The sequence below is a fragment of the Carassius gibelio genome, chromosome A7 (genome assembly GCF_023724105.1).
Source record: "Carassius gibelio isolate Cgi1373 ecotype wild population from Czech Republic chromosome A7, carGib1.2-hapl.c, whole genome shotgun sequence".
Classification (NCBI taxonomy): Eukaryota; Metazoa; Chordata; class Actinopteri; order Cypriniformes; family Cyprinidae; genus Carassius; species Carassius gibelio.
Genome location: NC_068377.1, coordinates 20,455,242 through 20,474,538, shown reverse-complemented (window position 1 = coordinate 20,474,538; position 19,297 = coordinate 20,455,242). Strand labels below are relative to the sequence as shown.

General features: G+C 36.8%; 1 protein-coding gene across 1 annotated transcript in view; it reads left to right on the top strand.

Annotated features, from left to right (window-relative positions):
• The window catches only part of LOC128016773 (receptor-type tyrosine-protein phosphatase N2-like), a 175,584-nt gene extending 158,395 nt beyond the window's left edge, over positions 1–17,189 (top strand). The window contains exons 17-23 of the mRNA XM_052601554.1: positions 964–1,041; positions 3,523–3,642; positions 4,079–4,245; positions 8,978–9,031; positions 11,176–11,240; positions 13,467–13,540; positions 16,530–17,189. Coding sequence (XP_052457514.1) covers positions 964–1,041; positions 3,523–3,642; positions 4,079–4,245; positions 8,978–9,031; positions 11,176–11,240; positions 13,467–13,540; positions 16,530–16,601 — 630 coding nt within the window. The 3' untranslated portion in view covers positions 16,602–17,189. The remainder of the gene's footprint in view (positions 1–963; positions 1,042–3,522; positions 3,643–4,078; positions 4,246–8,977; positions 9,032–11,175; positions 11,241–13,466; positions 13,541–16,529) is intronic.
• The last annotated feature ends 2,108 nt before the right edge of the window (positions 17,190–19,297 follow it).

The window sequence follows — 19,297 nt, the reverse complement described above, 5'->3', positions numbered from 1 at the left end:
TCTGGTTTGTGTCAGTGAAGAGATACTCGAGTCTTACTGATGGAAAGAAGGTTGAGAAACCCTGACATAGTTTGCAAAGAGGTGGATTGTCCCTTTGCTGCGGTTTAAAATATAATGTTGCTTGTTATGGTTTTGCTGCTGATTAGCTGAAGTGTTGGTGAAGCTCCTGTCTGTCATTATTTAATTGTGGCTAGTGCATTAATGTCATAGTCCATATCTATATCAAGGTTTTTTTTTTTTCATCATTAGCTCTTTTCCATCAGGACAGCTTTCACTCAGACAAGACACACAATTACACGCAGGCACCCTCCTCCAGCCACTGAGCTTCTCATCAATAAATGCGTTTGATTAGAGAGATGCCTTGCTTTACTCCCAGAGCCGGCTTTAATCAGAGGTATTAAAGAATGCACATGCTCGGAGAGGACAGACAGGGGAGAGAGAGGAAGAAGGGGTGACTGGAGATGATAGAAAGATATAGAAATGGAAGAGAGAGTGGATGTGGAGTAGATAAAAATGAGACAGACAGAAGAGGGGAGGTGGTCGTGAGAGAGACAACTCTGCTCTCATTAGTGACAGACCTCTGTGCCTTCTCTTTATTTGATTTGCTTTTTCCTTTTTTTCTCTCAAGCTTTTTAAGTCCAAACAGAAATCGTGGACATTCTGTTTCTCTTGGCAGCAAGTTTGTTTATCCCTTCCCCAAAGATCGGAGGGGACCGATGAAATGCTCAGAAAGCAAATAAATAAGATAAATGAAACCGTGCAGATAACATAGAGGCTTCATGTCAGAGGAGAGCACCATAGAAACTTGCGTCCTTTCCAACATGCAGCTATATCGTTTTTGTACTTCTGTAGAGTAGATATATAATATCAACAGAGTGCTAAGTGTTTCGTTTTCAGTATTAAATGAAAATGTTCTTTTCATGCATATTTATGAAAGATTTCCTACGTCTTTTCAATTTTAAGATGGACCATGACCCCCGAAACCCAGCCTATATCAGCGCTCAAGGTCCTCTTCCCTCCACAGTGGCAGACTTCTGGCAGGTAAGATACGCAGTGTTGTCCACGTCTGATACATATGGATAAAACACAAGTGCAAGAATGAAAATGTTAGGTTCATGATTCCTGATTCAAAACCACTTATCACAGTTAATAGTTCCTTTTTTACCATTTTAGACTCATGCAAACCCATTTGCAAGAATCGCTTTTACATTCCTATTGGTTTCAATATCTATCTGTAAAAGCAAATTGAGAACTTGAAATATACTGTGAAAGCATCTGTGCACCATATGAACTCTAAAATAAGGCAAAGCTGGGCTTTTTGTTTTTTTGGCAATGTTAAGGGCAAAAGGACACTTTCCATCTGCTTTCAGAAAGCTGCGCCATGAGCATCACCATATTACCTTAATTAGGAGAGCCAAAGGTCCCATAAGGTTTGGGATTCCTCACTGCACAGTGTCAGTGCTGAAAATACAAGTGAGGATCTGAGCCTTTTCTGTTTCGAATGAGAAAGTTTCTCAGTATAATAGTTCTGATTGTAACAAATAGATTTTAGTGCTTTTAATTGTTTGTTTGCATATTAGAATCAGTGTTAATTGCTCAGTTGATTTTAAGAAACACCTTAATGCTTTTTGCTCGCATGTGTAGGATGTTTTTATCTCAATTGATAATTTCCAACCAGCAGATACCAGCAACATTGAATTTGTTTTTTCTTTGTTTCATGTGTGTGCTTTTGTGCTTGTTTTTGTTTTGTTTTTTTGCAGGTTAGATAAGGTGTTAAAGACAAACCATAATCTACATTTTTATTAATTGACTGTGGTAATGTGTTGCTGTCATTTGACCCTCTATAATCACAAAGCTGTGTTCACAAACAGATGTGGGTGTACACTAATTGATGTTATTGGTTGTTTGAATTTGTCATTTTGTCAATTTGTGACAGAAAATTAATTATCTAAATTGATTTAATTCCATGCAGATGAATTATAGACAGTCGGACCAGTTCTGAATTCAAAAAAGGCCATTAAAAACTCCATTTAAATTAAACTGAGTACATTAATCCCTGTAGTGATGTCATTGTCTCTGTTTCTTCTTCTTATTAATGAAAAGATGATTCATACCAAACAGAGCCAAGCTTTTAAGAGTTTGCAGAGTCTTAAGTTTTCTCCTTTATATAGGGCACGTGTACATGCATATGTACTTATATTATGTGCAAACCTTTTCCTTATTAGGCATGGCTTGAGGATGTTAGACTTTCTCTAATTTGTCATTCACAAAAAAAAAAAAAAATGTTAATTAGTGGTAAAAGCATTCATGCTGTTCAAAGTTACATTAATAAAGAATTAGCTGGTTTACTTACCAAACAGAAACTAATAATTAAAGAGATAATTATAAAAATGTAGTTTAACAAAACTGAATGTGACATATTGGTGTTTTAGGTCTTTTTAGATGTAGTTTTCTGGAAACATTGATTTCCACTGATCTCCTAAAGATAAGTGATGATTCTCTTTAAGTCCACGGTACAACAAATGTCAGAATTGAAGATTTATCCACATTTCAAAAAAGACTTTTTTTATCTTTGCATAATATTATGAAAAGTTTTCCTCAGATGGGGAAGGAACTTTCAACTACATCTTTCAAGATTTATTCACAGAATATTCAACTGTTGCTTTGTGCGATTTATATTCAGAATTCTGAGCAAGCACAGAGCACTCAATCCTGTTCTCTGCAGAGGTTTCAGAAACATGTTGGTTGGTTTTGTTTGACCTTATCCCCATATTGCACTGCAAATCTCAAACTCAACAATATTTGATCACCTGGTTTTCAGAAAATGTTAAACTAAACAAAAAAAGTTTTTTTTATTTTTTATAACAATACTGAATAACTGAACAGAGATGACATCATTTGACTAATAATATATACAGTGATAAGCATCTAAACACATTTCTGTCTTTATTCCTGTGACCTTTTATTTATCAGCAAATTCATCTGCAATGTTTTGTGAGATTAAAAATGAAAACATATTCATAAGAACTTTAACTTTATGTTGCTTTTCAAACCACTTTTACCATGGTGTGATGTGTCTACATTTCTCTGTTAACGACTCTGTGGGGACATGCGGCACATGAGTTTGATTATTTTATGAGCAGGATCATTGTATTTTATTGCTACCATAAAAGTCAGTGTTTCCCCTCATTTTCATAATGGCCGCAGTGGGCCTTTCTGTGACTGAAGGACACAGTAAAAGTGTGATTAGGGGAAATGGAGCAAGGCTGAGGAGGTTCCGCATACAAGGAGAAGGGGAGATCGAGAGAGGTGGGCTGGAAGACTAAACTAAACCTTGATTAGTGATGAGTGGGGTTGAGTTATTAAGACCAATTCTCTTTAAAGTGAGCTCCACTGGAAAACTCTCTGAATCCAGTCATTCAATAAAAGAGGGATTTGATTTTGTCTTGAGAATTTATTTTTAGCTGTCCTCCCCTGTCTACATTGAAACACTGATTTAGTATTTTCTGCTCTGCTGTGTAGATGGTTTGGGAGAGTGGCTGTGTGGTTATTGTCATGCTGACACCTCTTGCTGAAAACGGGATCAAACAGTGTCATCAGTATTGGCCTGATGAAGGCTCAGACCTCTACCACATATATGAGGTAAAGCTCCTGTGGACACTGTGGTTTTATATATTTGAATGATGTTTTTAGACCTTAACTTAATATAAAGACAATGGACCCTTTTCACAGACTGTGATGGCGTATTTCCAGCTATTAACTGTAAATTTAGCAAATGTAATCTCTCTCTTGGAAAATCTTAGAAATGCTATTGTTGATTTTTCCTTTTGCTATTAGAGAAAATGGGGACTCAAAATATATTTGTTGTCATTTCCATTTACCATTATAGAAGTTTACCAACTTTGCCAACTACTTTTCCACTTCTGAGAATCCTGGAAATGTGAAAAGGTTCCATGACCACCCTATTAGTTATGCCAAAATCTTAAAATCTTACATTTTGAACCTTGACAGCTTACATATTATATTACAGGACGTTCCAGTGATCGTGTAAAATCATACTCTTCTTATGTTCTTGAAGGTAAATCTGGTCTCTGAGCATATCTGGTGTGATGATTTCCTGGTGCGTAGTTTCTACTTGAAGAACGTCCAGACTAATGAGACCCGCACAGTCACTCAGTTCCACTTCTTGTCCTGGATGGACCAGAATGTTCCAGAGTCAGCTAGAACCTTGCTGGACTTCCGCAGGTATGTGTCCAGCTGCTGTATGAATGCTTACCTAAGCAATTTTCATCTTAATCAAGGTTTTGGGCCAGTGTACTTATTTTTTTAACAAGTTTTTGTTCATTTACCTTCAGCCTGTAGGTTTAGAAAGATCAGAGAGTATGTTTTTGAAGAAATAAAATGTTGCCCTTTAGTTAAAAACTTTTTTGTATTCCAGATCCTTATATGTGTGCATAGTAGCAAACACATGGCAATCCTGCAATAATCTCTATTAAATTTAACACTCCAATAAAATGTGAAATGTTCAGCAGTAAAACAGTAGTTAAAGGAACAGCAACAGGCATCTGTACACATAGACATAAAAGGGGACTTGAGCACCTGCCCTTTTTCTTCTTTGAGATAAGTTCCCTTTTATCTGGGATTTTTTGTATTTTTATAAATGAATATATGTATTATGTGTATCTGTGTGTTTATCTGTTTGCACACAGCTTTCCCCATCAAAAAAAATAAATAAAACTGAAATATCAGGTTGGGTCATGAAATCTGCACAGGCGCGCAGCACAGCAGTGTAGCAAATCATAGACAAAGAGAGATCCGCAGAAGTGAAGCCCCCCCTCCCTTTCCAGTTGTGTTTGTCTTGGTGTGGAGGAGAGTGGTGATGAACAAAAGAATAAGCTACCTGTGCCTCCAATTTACAGCTAATTATTCAAAAGACAAATATGCTTATTTGTCTTACTAACATCCCTGACTCATGAGCTACCATGTAATAAGTTAGCTAAAGTTTAGCTAAGGCAATATATCATGGGCTTATTGGACTTAATGGAGAAACGACAGCTGAATACAGTAAAATGAATAACGTGATCAGAATATATATATATATATATATATATATATATATATATATATATATATATATATATATATATATATATATATATATATATATATATATTTGATATGCAAACCAATATTTGACACTAGGCATTGCAGATGAATAGAATAATCAAAATAACTAAAGCATATCACCACAGAACTTCCCCAGTTATTAATTAATGACTTACAACAAGATTATTTTTGTATGCTGATAGATCTTACAGCCCTCCCTCAAATGTGAAACAAAGTTCTTGTCACCATCAGTTTGTGTGTGTGTGTGTGTGTGCATGGTACAGTAAGTGTAATTATAACAATATTATGAGTGTGAGGGACTTAAAATAAATTGGTAAGCCAGAGTTGTGTTAGTATAATTAACGTTTTGTTTAGGAAAAAAATAAATAAATATGATAAGTGCCCTTTTTTCCACTTGAGCCCCTGCCCCTCTAAATATCTGTGCATGTCCCCGAACAGCAGTATATGCCTACCTCTTTTTTCACCCACTGTGAGTGTTCTAAACAAATGCAACAGGACTCCTTAAAAACCTTAAAACCTTAAAGAAATTTAACAACCCTGGCATAGGTGGATATATAGCTACAATAGGATGATCCATTTTGGTCTTCCAGTTTTGTAGTTAATGCTCAAGCAGAGTTAACAAATTTTAGCATGTGACAAATTATGTTGGCATGTTGCATTTCAGACTGTATGCTTTGTACTTTTGGAGTTTCATGAGTAATCGTTTGGAGAATTTCCTGTTGTTGACTCAGAGCTTGTGCAGCTCGCTCTGATTTGCTTACATTCATGAATTATGGTATATCCATAATTTATGTAACCATTTTACAGATACAGGTGAGCAGTATGCTTTAGATTTCAGATGGTTCTCCTTATAGCTACTATACACAGTCTATGCTTTGGGCAAATGTCTTATTTTTTGTTTATGTAGTTAATTATGTTACCTGTCATATGAGATTAAAATGTAAGCATTAGATTTGGAGTGCTGATTCTCGTGTTGCAATCATGGGAAGACTGTTGGATTATGCACAAAGCATTTAGATCTGGAACGCTGATGTTAGATCTTGTGCCCTGATAAATGAATAGGTTGGGTCTGATCCGCCATCAGCTGTCTCACTGATGATTTACATATCATCCTTGATTCTGACTTATCACTCACATTCTGAGACCCAGAGTTTTCTGAATATTCTTTTCACTGTAGAAAAAAAATATCTCCCAAAGTTTCAATGACACCTAGGGCATTGAGGCTTTGGTGAGATGGTTTTAACCCTGGTGCTTCTCTTTGACTTGCTCTGGTTTCTGTTGCCATTCTGAATATCTCCCTAAAGGCCTGTGACAGAGTCTTGTCTCATACACTTCCATGACTCACACAGAATCTGTCACATGCTGCTCACTCACCTTTTTTTGTTGGCCAGCTAATTAGCGGTTGCCAGTGTCATTTTTGTGATGTTGCAGCTAGTTATATGAGCCCAGTTGCATAGTCACAAAAGTGATCATTGGAAACTGTATCTCCTCTTCCAGGCCCTTGATTTTTCCTTGCCTCCCCACCTGTATCTCAGACTCACCACATGTCCCTGTTTCTTGCACTCACCCACCCTTTTTCTCTGCCCCTCTGTTTAACCAAAAACACACATGGTGCCCTAATGCCCAATGCACTCTTTCAGATCTGTCCTATCTCAAAGAAAACAGATAGTTGCAAAGAGGAAAATATTTAAAGCACTTTAATTACACATTTTTTGTGGAGGAGACACCAGATTTAGTTTATTTCAAGGTCCAAATGTATTTTTTTTAATTAAAACCAAAACCGAAAACCGAATTTAAAATCTGTAGATGATATGTGAGTAAAATGGATTTATTAGTTTTTCTTTTTTTGATTTTAACTGAGCATTTCACTTATATCAGTGTGGCCAATATAGCCATTCATATACTTTAACGTTATAAGGAACTACAACAGGTTACATGCTTGAAGTCAAAGTTAATAAATTCTGTTTAATAAACTCACCAAAGCCAATTTGTTGTATTTGGTTCTTGATGAGTGTTGATATTGTACTCTGCTGTCTTTAAATAACATTATGTAAATGCATGCTTTGGGATTTAGAATTGAAAGTCATCCCATGAGTTTTAAGATCTGATCTTAAAAACATATTTTGGTATCTCTTGAGAAATTACCCTTGATGTATGCACAAAGCAGGGTCATTTTTTTTGGAGGGGGGGGGGGGGGATTTAAGCGAAACACTGTATTGTATAAACATTTAAGAGTCAACACTGTACATTTTCATGGGAACAGCTCCTATGTGTTTAATACTTATGGTTTTGAAGGCATTATAACTGTGCAAGGTTAATGTGTTTTGGATCATGACACCTAACCACATATCATTTACTTAATGACTTTTGTCACAATGTGGATGATTTAACAACCTCTCCATTTGTTTTAATTGTTTGACATTAACCTATTGGTTTATTATGATTTTGATAGACACATGTTAGAAAGTCCACTGGTTTGACAGTAGCGTGTTTGATATTTAATTATTTATTTATTTATTTCAAGCAAATAGTGTGATAGTTCACCCAAAAATGAAAATTTGATGTTTATCTGCTTACCCCCAGGGCATCCAAGATGTAGGTGACTTTATTTCTTCAGTAGAACACAAACCAATTTTTAGTTCAAACCGTTGCAGTCTGTCAGTCTTATAATGTAACTGTATGAGAATCACGACTTAAACATACAAAAAAAAATTAAAAAAATTAAACCCTGCTGTTCGTGACGATACATTGATGCGTAAAGACATAAATCAATCGGTCTGTGCAAGAAACTGAACAGAATTTATATAGTTTTTTACCTCTGTTGGACTTCAATGTCTGAACTGTCTTAACTGTACTGTTCTCAAGCAGGCGCATGAGGCTGCTTCTTCCTATTCTTGCTTTACAGCGGATAGCAGACTTATAAGTGCATTACCACCACCTATCTCTCAAATGGACCACTGACACGCTATCTACAATCTCAATTAAGAGTGTCAGTGGTAAACTTGAGAAATATGGCAGTAATGCACTTATAAGTCTGCGATCCACCGTAAAGCAAGAAGAAGAAGAAGCCTCCTCATGCACCTGCCGCCTGCTTGAGAACAAGCTCAGGAGGACCCGCTAAGGAAAGTTCTAACAGTTTGGACATTACGTGAATGAGAGGTAAAGAAAACTATATAAATGCTGTTCAATTTCTTGCACAGTACAATCATTTTGTGATTGTATTATTATTAATCACAATTATTAATATTGCCCAATATTTAATGCGCATCTTGTCAGTAAAGCCGGTTCTGTAATCAGTGGTAAATCTCTACACGTGTATGATTTCACACAGAGCAGCATTTACTACAAATAGCCATTGTTTACTGACAAGCTGCGCCTAACCATATTCTGTGCATGTTTTGCGCACCTTGCAAGTGAACATTGGCTCTGTGTAGTAAAGGCTGCTCCATGTGAAATCACACACATGATTTACCACTGATTACAGAACTGGCATAACTGACAAGATGCACATTAAATATCAGGCGATATTTATCATGCATCCCAATTTTATTGTGTTTTACCCTTGATTCCCATCCACTCACATTATAAGACTGACAGACTAAAACGATTTAAGTTAAAAATCTTGGTTTGTGTTCTAGTGAAGAAACAAAGTCACCTATATCTAGGATTCCATGGGGGTAAGCGGATAAACATAACATTTTAATTTGTGGGTGAACTATCCATTTAAGCAATGTCATATGCTTATATGTGCTCATATTTATAAGAGTTTCTAAAATGGCAGTTAAATATGTCCGTGATCTACTTATTTGCACTTCCAATATTAATGACCTCTTTTTTTCTGTCATTACAGAAAGGTTAACAAGTGCTTCCGGGGCAGATCTTGTCCAATAATTGTTCATTGCAGGCAAGTACAACAATAATATAAAAAATGCATTTATAAGCTAGTTGCATCAATCTAAAATACTATGACACTATACTAATACTAATACCAATACTAATGTGTGTGTATATGTGTATATATATACTTACTGGCCACTTTGGAAGGTGTTGGAAACATTCCTCAGAGATTTTGGTCCATATTGACATGATAGCATCATGCAGTTGCTGCAGATTTGTCGGCTGCACATCCATGATGCGAATCTCCTGTTCCATCACATTTCAAAGCTGCTCTACTGGATTGAGATCTGGTGACTGTTGAGGCCATTTGAGTAAATTGAACTAATTGTAATGATTTGACCTTTGTGAAATGGTGCATTATCCTTCTGGAAGTAGCCATCAGAAGATGGGCACACTGTAGTCATAAAGTGATGGAGATGGTCAGCAACAATACTCCGTGGCATGTAAATGATGCTCAATTGGTACTAAGGGGCCCAAAGTGTGCCAAGAAAATATCCCCCACACCATTACACCACCACCACCAGGCTGAACCGTTGAGACAAGGCAGGATGGATCCATGCTTTACGCCAAATTCTGATCCAACCATCTGAATGTCGCAGCAGAAATGGAGACTCATCAGACCAGGCAATGTGTTTCCAATGTTTTTCCAATATTCTATTGTCCAATTTTGGTGAGCCTGTGCAAATTGAAGCCTCTTGTTTCCTGTTTTTACTGACAGGAGTAGCACGAGCTGTAGCATATTTGCTTCTGGGTTTGACGTGTTGTGTTCAGAAATGTTATTCTGCATACCTTGGTTGTAACAATTTGTTCTTTGAGTTACTGTTGCCTTTCTACCATCTCTAATCAGTCTGCCCATTCTCCTCTGACCCTTTGACATCAACAAGGCATTTTCTTCCACATAACTGCTGCTCGCTGGATATTTCTGTTTTTTGGACCATTCTCAGTAAACCCTAGAGATGGTTATGTGTGAAAATCCCAGTAGATCAGCAGTTTTTGAAATACTCAGACCAGCCCATCTGGCAACAACAACCATTCCACATTCAAAGTCACTTAAATCCACTTTCTTTCCCATTCTGATGCACAGTTTGAACTTCAGCAAGTCGTCTTCAACACATCTAGATGCCTAAATGCATTACGTTTCTGCCATGTGATTGGCTGATTAGAAATTTGTGTTACCAAGCAATTGAACCGGTGTACTTAATAAAGTGGCTGGTGAGTGTATATGTAAAAGTGAAATCAGTATTCAGTCCAGTAGTCTAAATTATCAGTGGTCTTAAATATCTCTCAGGTTCTGGTAGACAAGATCCACTGGTAATATAAATTAAGTATTCGGTAAATATCTACATGGATGATGGTAAAAATGGATGGCCTTTACGCTCAGTGTGAATCTGAGGAATGTGAGAGTCTGTGTATACCAAAATACTGGCCAAATGATCTTTAACAGCAGGGGTTAATGACCAACATATTGTGCATTGTGGGGAAGACAGGCGTCACAGCTGTCATGCATATTTGAATAATTCAGAATGATATCAGGGGAGAGGGAAGAGTTTCCCTAAATAGTTCTCATTTCCCAAACCCCCCACTTGAATGTGTTGTGTGTGTGTGTGTGGGGGGGGGGGGGGTGTGGGTGTGTGTGTTTGCTTAAACCTGAGCAAAAAGAAAAAGAAAGTGGCATACAAACTTATTCATCCAGTAATATACTCATAATATTCAGCTGCATGTCTTGAGAAGTAACCTTGATTTCAAATCATAATGCAGTTTACCATCCAACTGCGCCTCGAGTTTAGCTGGTTCTGGCAATTTAGTAGATTGCGTAGAAGGTAAAACAAGTTTAAAATGCCTTTGCAAGTCACTTCAAATTCCCACTGTGTTCAGACACTTAGTTTTTTGCTCTTAAAAGAGCTGTGTTGTCCTATTTCGTTTTTTTGCAAATACAGTTTAGTTCTGCAAAGAACATGAAAACAAGTCAGCAGACATCTTTGACAGAATTATTGCGAATGCTGAAGGATGATGCAACAGCAAACAATGCAGCTGAAACACATCAGAGAAATGAATGCTTTGTTTTTGTTTCAGCAGGCACACTTGAAAGTTTATTCAGACAGGTCTGGTCTTTTCTCAGAAGTTATAACGAGTTTCTGTCTTCATTTGCAGCGATGGTGCTGGAAGGAGTGGAACTTACATCCTGATTGACATGGTTCTAAATAAAATGGCCAAAGGTAGGAGCACATGGCACAGATGAGGAGGTGTTGTCATAACACAGGGTGAATGTGATTTCACCAAGTACAACATGTTCCTGGATCAACATCCTTGTTGATCCTGGAACAACATTCCAGTCAACTAATCAGAATCGAGGGATAAGATTTCAAGAGGCTTACAATCAGGGTTAGATGCTTCTACACCTTTGTTATTCACCTATCATTTCTCTCTGATTTTAGAAATAAATTATGGTTAGGGCTAGGTTTAGGGGTAGGGATTGGGTTTGGTCTATATTTTTTAGACTGTAATGTTGATCCAGGATCAACAAAAGATGTTGATCCAGGAACATGTCTAACTTGGCAAAATCACGGCGACAATTACACAAGGAAGGTCTCGTCGTGCATTAGGGGATAATTGAGGTCTTTAATGAATGGCCAAGGTTCTCAAAATGCTAATGTGAATAAAAGTGCATGAAAACGTGAAGGATAGAGAAAGCGTGCATGTGATTTTTCATCTGTAAGCAACAGTGAGGGTTTCAGTTTGACTTTTTCACATGCAAATATTAAACGTTCAGTTCTGCATAGAGTTTAACTAGTCATGTGAGTCCAGCCACGGAGACGGAAGGTGCCTTCATAACCTGTCCTATCATTTCTCCAGCACTGGCACCATTCTTCCTGACCCCATCTGGTGAGGTCACCCATGCATTTGCCTCTCCCCATCCTTTTCTATTCTGGTCACCAGTCCATCCCTACTTCTGACCCGACCATGGTCCGTAGCGTTTTCCATAATGAGGAATCAAAGGCCAGATTCAAGGGAGAGTGGCTCCGCATTTGTGCCTCTTTCCCATGCTGTCAGGGGCCCGGAGCCTCAGTGGCCCCCTCCATCTCCCTTTTGTCTGCCCTCTAGGAAGGAGGAGGGGCTCCCAGGTTGCCCACTTTTCAGTACTTACTTGTGTGATCAAAGGCCCAGAAAGTCCTAAACAACAGAACTCACCCTCTTCCATTCCCTTTTTCTCTCTCCTGTTCATCACTTCTTCCTCCTCTCTCTCTCCTTCTTTCTTGCTCCCTTTTATCTCAAACACCCCGTCGTATTTTTCTTTCGATTTTCTTCATATAGGAATGAATTGTAAATTAGCGCAGAATGCCGTTTAAATTCCAAAGCCTTTTCTTGTTAGATGCCCCCTCCTTTGCTTGCTCTCTGTCTTTCCCCCTAAACTTGGGAATCTTGCACTTCTTAAGACATGAAAGTGTTGGAGCACTTTTGAGGCTGGAGCCCCAGCTGCACTCGCTCCCTTTCAGAAAGCATCTATAAGGATTCCCATTTTTTTCTTTCCTTCACCCTCAATCTCTCTCTCTCTCTCTCTCTCTCTCTCTCTCTCTCTCTCTATCAATCTGTGCAGAAGGGAGGGGTAGTCTTTCTTTTCTTTTTGAAGAGTAAATGAATGAGAAATAAGGCCTTGTTAGACCTCTACTGCTCTCCACTCATTTGTGTGAAGAAATAACAATGGACCTGTAGAAATAGTCATTCATGCTAAAGGTGAAAGGGAGATTTCTGCTAATCAGCCTTTTCACTCTTACTGCCATGTGAAAAAATGTCATATTCACTTTACAGTTTTGGTTCAGTCAGTGGTTCAATGTAAATTTGTATTGACAAAAACAACAGCTCTACATGAGTGCTGATTTAAACTGTGTGCAGTGTTTACAAGCTCTACTGCTATTAACCAATGTCTCAGAATCTCTTATTTTAGCTGATTATTAATGTTAGAAATAAAATTATCTGCAGGTCTTGGCTAAATCTGCGGAAGTATACTGTAAAACACTTTAAAAAGAGGTGACCTGCAAAATGTAAATGAATGGCTTTATTCAAAAATATTATGTAATATAACTGAATCGATCTGACTAGGTTGCTACACCAAGAAAATTTATTTCAAGAGTCAGATTGGCTAGAAAAAAACTCAAGCACCTCACTTTTTCTGTGCTTTTTAGGCATGTACAATTACTGTTTTTTATAGTTGAGATTTTTATTACTGGTATTATTGAATTTATTTTGTATTTCTTCTAGAATTAGCCATCAAGTTATTTACTAAAATAAAGTTAGCTAAAAACAAGGTAGAGACACAGTCTATAAGCTTTATCTAACATTGTAAAGGGAATGTAATTCCACAGAAAAAGTGGGTACTGGAGAGAGTGCAAGATGATCTATGATTATGGAGTACTTTGAACTCATGTTATGTGGCTCTGTTGCAGGGGCTAAGGAGATTGATATTGCTGCTACCCTGGAGCACCTGAGGGACCAGAGATCAGGCATGGTACAGACCAAGGTAAGACACCATGTAAAACTCTGCTTAAAGAACAGGGTGGAAGTCCGACATGATGGGCAGGTATTTAGGGTCTATGTTAAAGATGAAAATAAAAATCTTAAAAAAATAATTGTTTTAAATTTAGAAAGTAAAAAATTGTTTTGTGTGAAAACTAAATCTAATTTTAAAATCTTAATGTAGGCTTTTTTTCTGTAGCACGGCTTTTATTGCTTTGCAATTTTCTGCAATTTTTCATCCTTGTATTTGGTGCATCTTTAGCTTTTTAACAATTCAATATTAATGGCAATATTATAATTCAATACAGTGGTAAGTTCATCATCAGTAGGGAAAGTTGAGTCAGCTGCCTTTAAGCAACTGAGTATACGTGAAATTACACCTGCACACATCGTCCTGAGACGTCCTTTACAATACGACCCTAACCACACTGCTACAATTAACATCGATTTGTAATCTAAAACCACATAGTCAATAAAGCAGCGAAAGCCAGCTCAGAAAATTCACTTATAATTGATCACTTCTTCCATGACAAATACGTCCTGTTGATGCCGCAAGCCACAATGTTTTGAACATCAACCAGAAGGGCTTAGGGCTTTTTTATATATATAACCTATGCTAAAGAAACATATATTTAGCATTTTACTGTTTGGGGATAACAAGATGAGCAAATGACAGTCCCCTCCTCAGAGCCACTCTGAATTACACTAGCTGCTGTTTATAAAAGATAAAGACCTGACTACCTGTTTAGCTCCTTTAAACTGAGATATTAAGCCTCCATGGATTTTGTTGAAAAGATGCCCATCTATTCAGAGAATACTGAAAATAGTGAATATGTAAGAGGTATTATATAAGTAATACATATCAGTAGAATATAAGCTTCCTCTCTGTTAGGTTATTTTTATTCATTTTTCATATATTCAGGTTAGTGAATACATTTTGTTGGAGCAATCAACCTACTTTTCAGAATAATCAGCTATTCATTTTTTGGTGGGCAACAAAATCCTAATATTGTAATGAAATCCGGAGTTGTTTCCTCAGCCAAAAGTAAATGTAATGGTTTCTAAAGTAACTGCAAGTTGACAAATAAAAAAATAAAAGTGCTGTTATTTCCTGAGCAAGTCCTCATCTTCTTTATCAGTTCCTAGTCACATTGTAGCTAGTCTGCGACTGTAGGTTTCTAACGCTGTGATGTAATGCCTGACTCACCAGTAAGGATGTTTGGATCGTTCTGTTTTGTTTCCACTTATTTATGAGCAAAATATTACTAGTATTATTAATATAATTATAATCATGTCATTTAAATGAATGAAAAATCCTTGTACATCTTGGGACTTGCTGTTACATTATTAATCACTTTTAAATTAACCGTGAAACTTTTCATTAAAAAAAAACATATATATATATTAGGGATGCACGATAATATCGGCACAACATCGGTATCGGCCGATAAAAGCTTAAAATGACCATTATCGGTATCGGCCGATATGAATATTTCTGCCGATGAGCCAAACCGATATTCTCCAAGTGAAATAATTGACCTGTTTTTCAGATGTGAATGTCTGTCTACATTTGTAAAATAATAAATTTATGGTAGAATCAGTACAGAAGAGATACATGGATTTCTCTTCAGTAAAATTAAAGTTTAAATTTATCAGTATATATTTGTATATATATCGATATCGGCATCGGCCAAAATTATTTAGAAAATATCGGCATATCGAATATCGGCCAAAATCCAATATCGTGCATCCCTAATATATATAATATATATATATATTTATTTATTTAAGTATTTACCATAACCAAACATGTTGCTCTCAAGCTCTGTTGTTTGTTAGTTCTGCCCATTTCTAGACTCTACAGTACAGTATTTGTGATTTTCCTGTTCTGCCCTGCTCAGTCAATGTTTCAGCTCTGTGTGGCTCCAAAAAGCAACATATGTTCAAAGGATGTCTTTGGATGTCAAAGGATGCCCTGCATGTTTAGAACACTCTCAGAGCAGGTGCTCGTGTGTGAAATTGGTCTTCCTCCTAAAATTCATTGTACCCTCTCCATTCCTGGCCCAGAATAGGAATGTTTTGCACATTAGCAGCTCCTTGAGCGCTCCGGCTTTTGTTTACTTTGGAAGGGAAGCTCATAAACAGCTTGACTGATCAGAAAAATATCCACAGCAATAGTTCGTCATGTCTGGAGAACATTGAGGCATTAATGGGACACCATCTAGTGGTAAAATGGTCACATTTACACTTTTACTACACAGTTGCCTTTTAAATCGCCTTGCATATGACAGTGAACGATAATTGTAAAAGCGATCAAATCCTTCTCATGCGTTTATGATCATTTGCATGCATTAGGTGGTCCATGCCTCCAGCATCAGCTATTACCACTACAAAGTATATTTATTCAAGCATTTTAGTTTTTTGTATTGACATCAGAAACCTTTACCTTCACTTGCTACTGTACATATATTACTATACATCTATACATAATGCTACATTATTTGAGAGACTAATTTATGTCGGTTCAAAATACAGCAGAGTTCATGTTAAGTTAATTCAAGAGGGATTTTTATCCATTTCTTGTTTTGTGAAGCTTTGCATCTGACTCGACGCCCACTTTAGCTTGGTTTATTCCATGGCCTGCAGTGGGAGGCTTTGGTTTCAAACGTTAGTTTGAGGGTCGCTCTTCAGACAATGATCGATCTTCACGGGGTGGCCCTCAGGGAAGAGACAGACTTTGAGTCATAGTTTGAACCGAGCACATTCTCTGCAGCTTTAAATACACACATCTACACAAGGAGTATACACACATTTTGTATGTACTTTCCAGCTTCTCCAGTTCTTCTGACTGCTTTTTTTATGATTCTTTTTAGGTCCATTTTTCCTTTATTCCAGAAGCTATGTCACTGGCATGTGTTTGTGCTAAGTGTAAAATGTTGGTGTTTTTTTAAGTGCTTGGCTGAGTTTCTTCCACTTTCTCCTTCTGTCTTCAGGACCAGTTTGAGTTTGCATTGACTGCTGTAGCAGAGGAGGTGAACGCCATCCTCAAAGCTCTGCCTCAATGAAGGAGACTTTCACAAACACTTCCAACCTATATTCTGTTTTGTGTAACCTGGATAGTTATGAACATTGACACCATTTTAAGCTCTATCCAAATTCAGACGCATTGTATTGCATAAAACATTTTCTTGTACTAAGTGTGTAAAATTCTAAAGCATTGAAATAAATGTATATTCAACTAGCCAACTAGGCATGCAATCATAGATTGTCTTTGCTGCTCAGATTGGTGTTTACATACCCACTAGTTGTGAATAGGAAATATCTGAACAATATGTGTTTGTGTGAAGCAGATGTGATTTTAGCGGTATTGTATTACACTGCATTAGTTCACTGCAGTTATGTTCTTATACAGTGAGTTCATGTGGCTACACTTTAGTTATGGATGAACAAGACTAATGTGACATTGAGAATAATACAGTATATAAGAAAGAGTTCTGCAGTTATGATCTCCTTGGCATCAACTTTCATTGTTGTGATAAGTTTCTAGATCAACTAATAAACAGATTGTATTACATATAGATCAACTGATTATACATACAGAATGAACAATGTGATAAAAAATGTAATTGTACATATTTTTGTGTGTGCGATTTAAAAGTAACATAATAAATATCAAAATGCTGAAACCTGAGTGATAATTGCATTTAGTTGCATAATGGAGGAAGAAATACTGAATGAGAGAGACTGTACCAACAGTTATCCTCACATGTCTTGTTGCTCAGTTCTCTAAAATCTGTTCTGGTGAGTTGAACAAGAGCAAAAAAAAGATCAGTTTTCAGTTTTGCTCATCTTTGACTAATATACAAATAATACAAATTTATTATTGTTAAAAAAATAGTTTGGAAACTTTTCACTTGGGCGCATACATAAATATTCACACTTCTTAATTTCCTGTCTGCAGTGTTATTATTGACAGCACTTATGACATCCATGTGCCTTCCTTCTATTTTTGTATGAAGATTTGCATTCCATTTGCATATGTATCTGTCGCTTAATCAGTATGCAGCCAATCTGAATGTAAGGAGGGCATGCTAATCATCTTATGAATAACTATATGGTAACCATAATTGTGCATGTTTAATAGGTCGTCATCAGAGGGATACAGGTTTATTAGAAAAAAATTATGGATGGTAATTGCTTCCTGCAGCAACTAGAGTATTATGCAGGATTGTGATATGCTGTCGTCTCCCGTTCAGGGAATTCATATTTCCTGGTATCGTTCAGCACTGCTAACACGATTAATTATTGCATTTGGCGACAGCTAGTTTAACTCAAGCTGATTTTTTAATTAACTTAGTTTCACTATCGTTCTTTTTAAAATTCATCCATTTAGATTGTCTTTGATAATTTGCATTGTGATTATTCTCGTCTGTCCCAAGTTGCTTAAATCAAAATGTCATTATCTATTTTCTTTTCTCTCCCATATGAAGATATCAAATTTTTACCACCACAATGTCTGTGTCAAAGAGGAGGTACTCGTGTTAGTATTATTATTTCTAAATTATTCCATTTTTATTACATTCTCTGACAAACCAGAACTGCAAATATTGGCCTATTTGCATGTTTTTCTCGAATTTGTCAGACCTCACGTGACCCAAAAACCTCCAAAAGTCCACAAAGCTTAGTTTGTAAGTCATGGAGGTTGATGTTAGATGTCACAAGCATAAAAAAAAAAAAAAAAAGATTTCAAAGCTTGGTTTTCTCAGAATTACATAACTCACATATGATAAAATGGAAACTATAGATTCAAACTGAAAGATTGCGAATGATCACTGAATCGAACCATCTGAAATGCCGTTTAATGGGATATATTAAAAGCAGAGTGATTAAAACATCGTTCTAATTGGTTTAACACCAGTTAAATCAGTGCATGAGCATTTTACTGTGCTTCTGTACTACATAAGAGATTTACTTCTACCTGCCACTGCATTAAAGGATAAAAATGAAACTGGTGAGAATATACAGAAAGACATGAAGCTACACAGAACACACACAGCCCCTCGGAACAAATCGCGGTCCTGGATCACAAAGAAAGGACACCTTGATCACACCAAAAGGGCACTTTAAAGAGGCCGAGGCTCGAGTAACCCCAACCCCACCCGTGTACGCCACTGCATTCTTTTGTATGAAAGTTTATCCAATTTTTTCAGGAATTAAAATTTCAGTAATTCAGTGGATGATGCACATTGTTGAGGCATCTTGAAACTCATTGATATTTAATGAGTGATGAGTTCCAATATGGCAGATGCATCAACGTGTCTGGAGCGGTCAAATGTGGCATCTACTTATACATATCTATGGTTGTCATTAGTCTGATTGTTCCCAGCTGTGTCTAGTTAGTCTTGTTTACACTTGTGTATTTAAGCCCTTGTGTTTCCTGTGTTTATTGTCAGGGGTTGTTTCTTTGTGGATGTTCCATCAGCATACTCATTCTGTTCCTTGTTGTTTTGTATTTTTGTTGTTGCTATTATTATTATTTCACTGTTCACTGGTGTTACAGATATTATGAGCTTCTACACCCAATCTCATGTGTATGGTTTCCCACAATATTCTGATAGTACTTACTGATGTGAAGAAAACGAGATTTCCCAGCTCCGAATTTTTCACTGTGAATGGACTAAAAGTTACGATTAGAAGTCCTCAGGAGTATGACTCAATCAGAGCCCTGTAGTAAAGCTCACTTAGAAACCCAATTATTTTT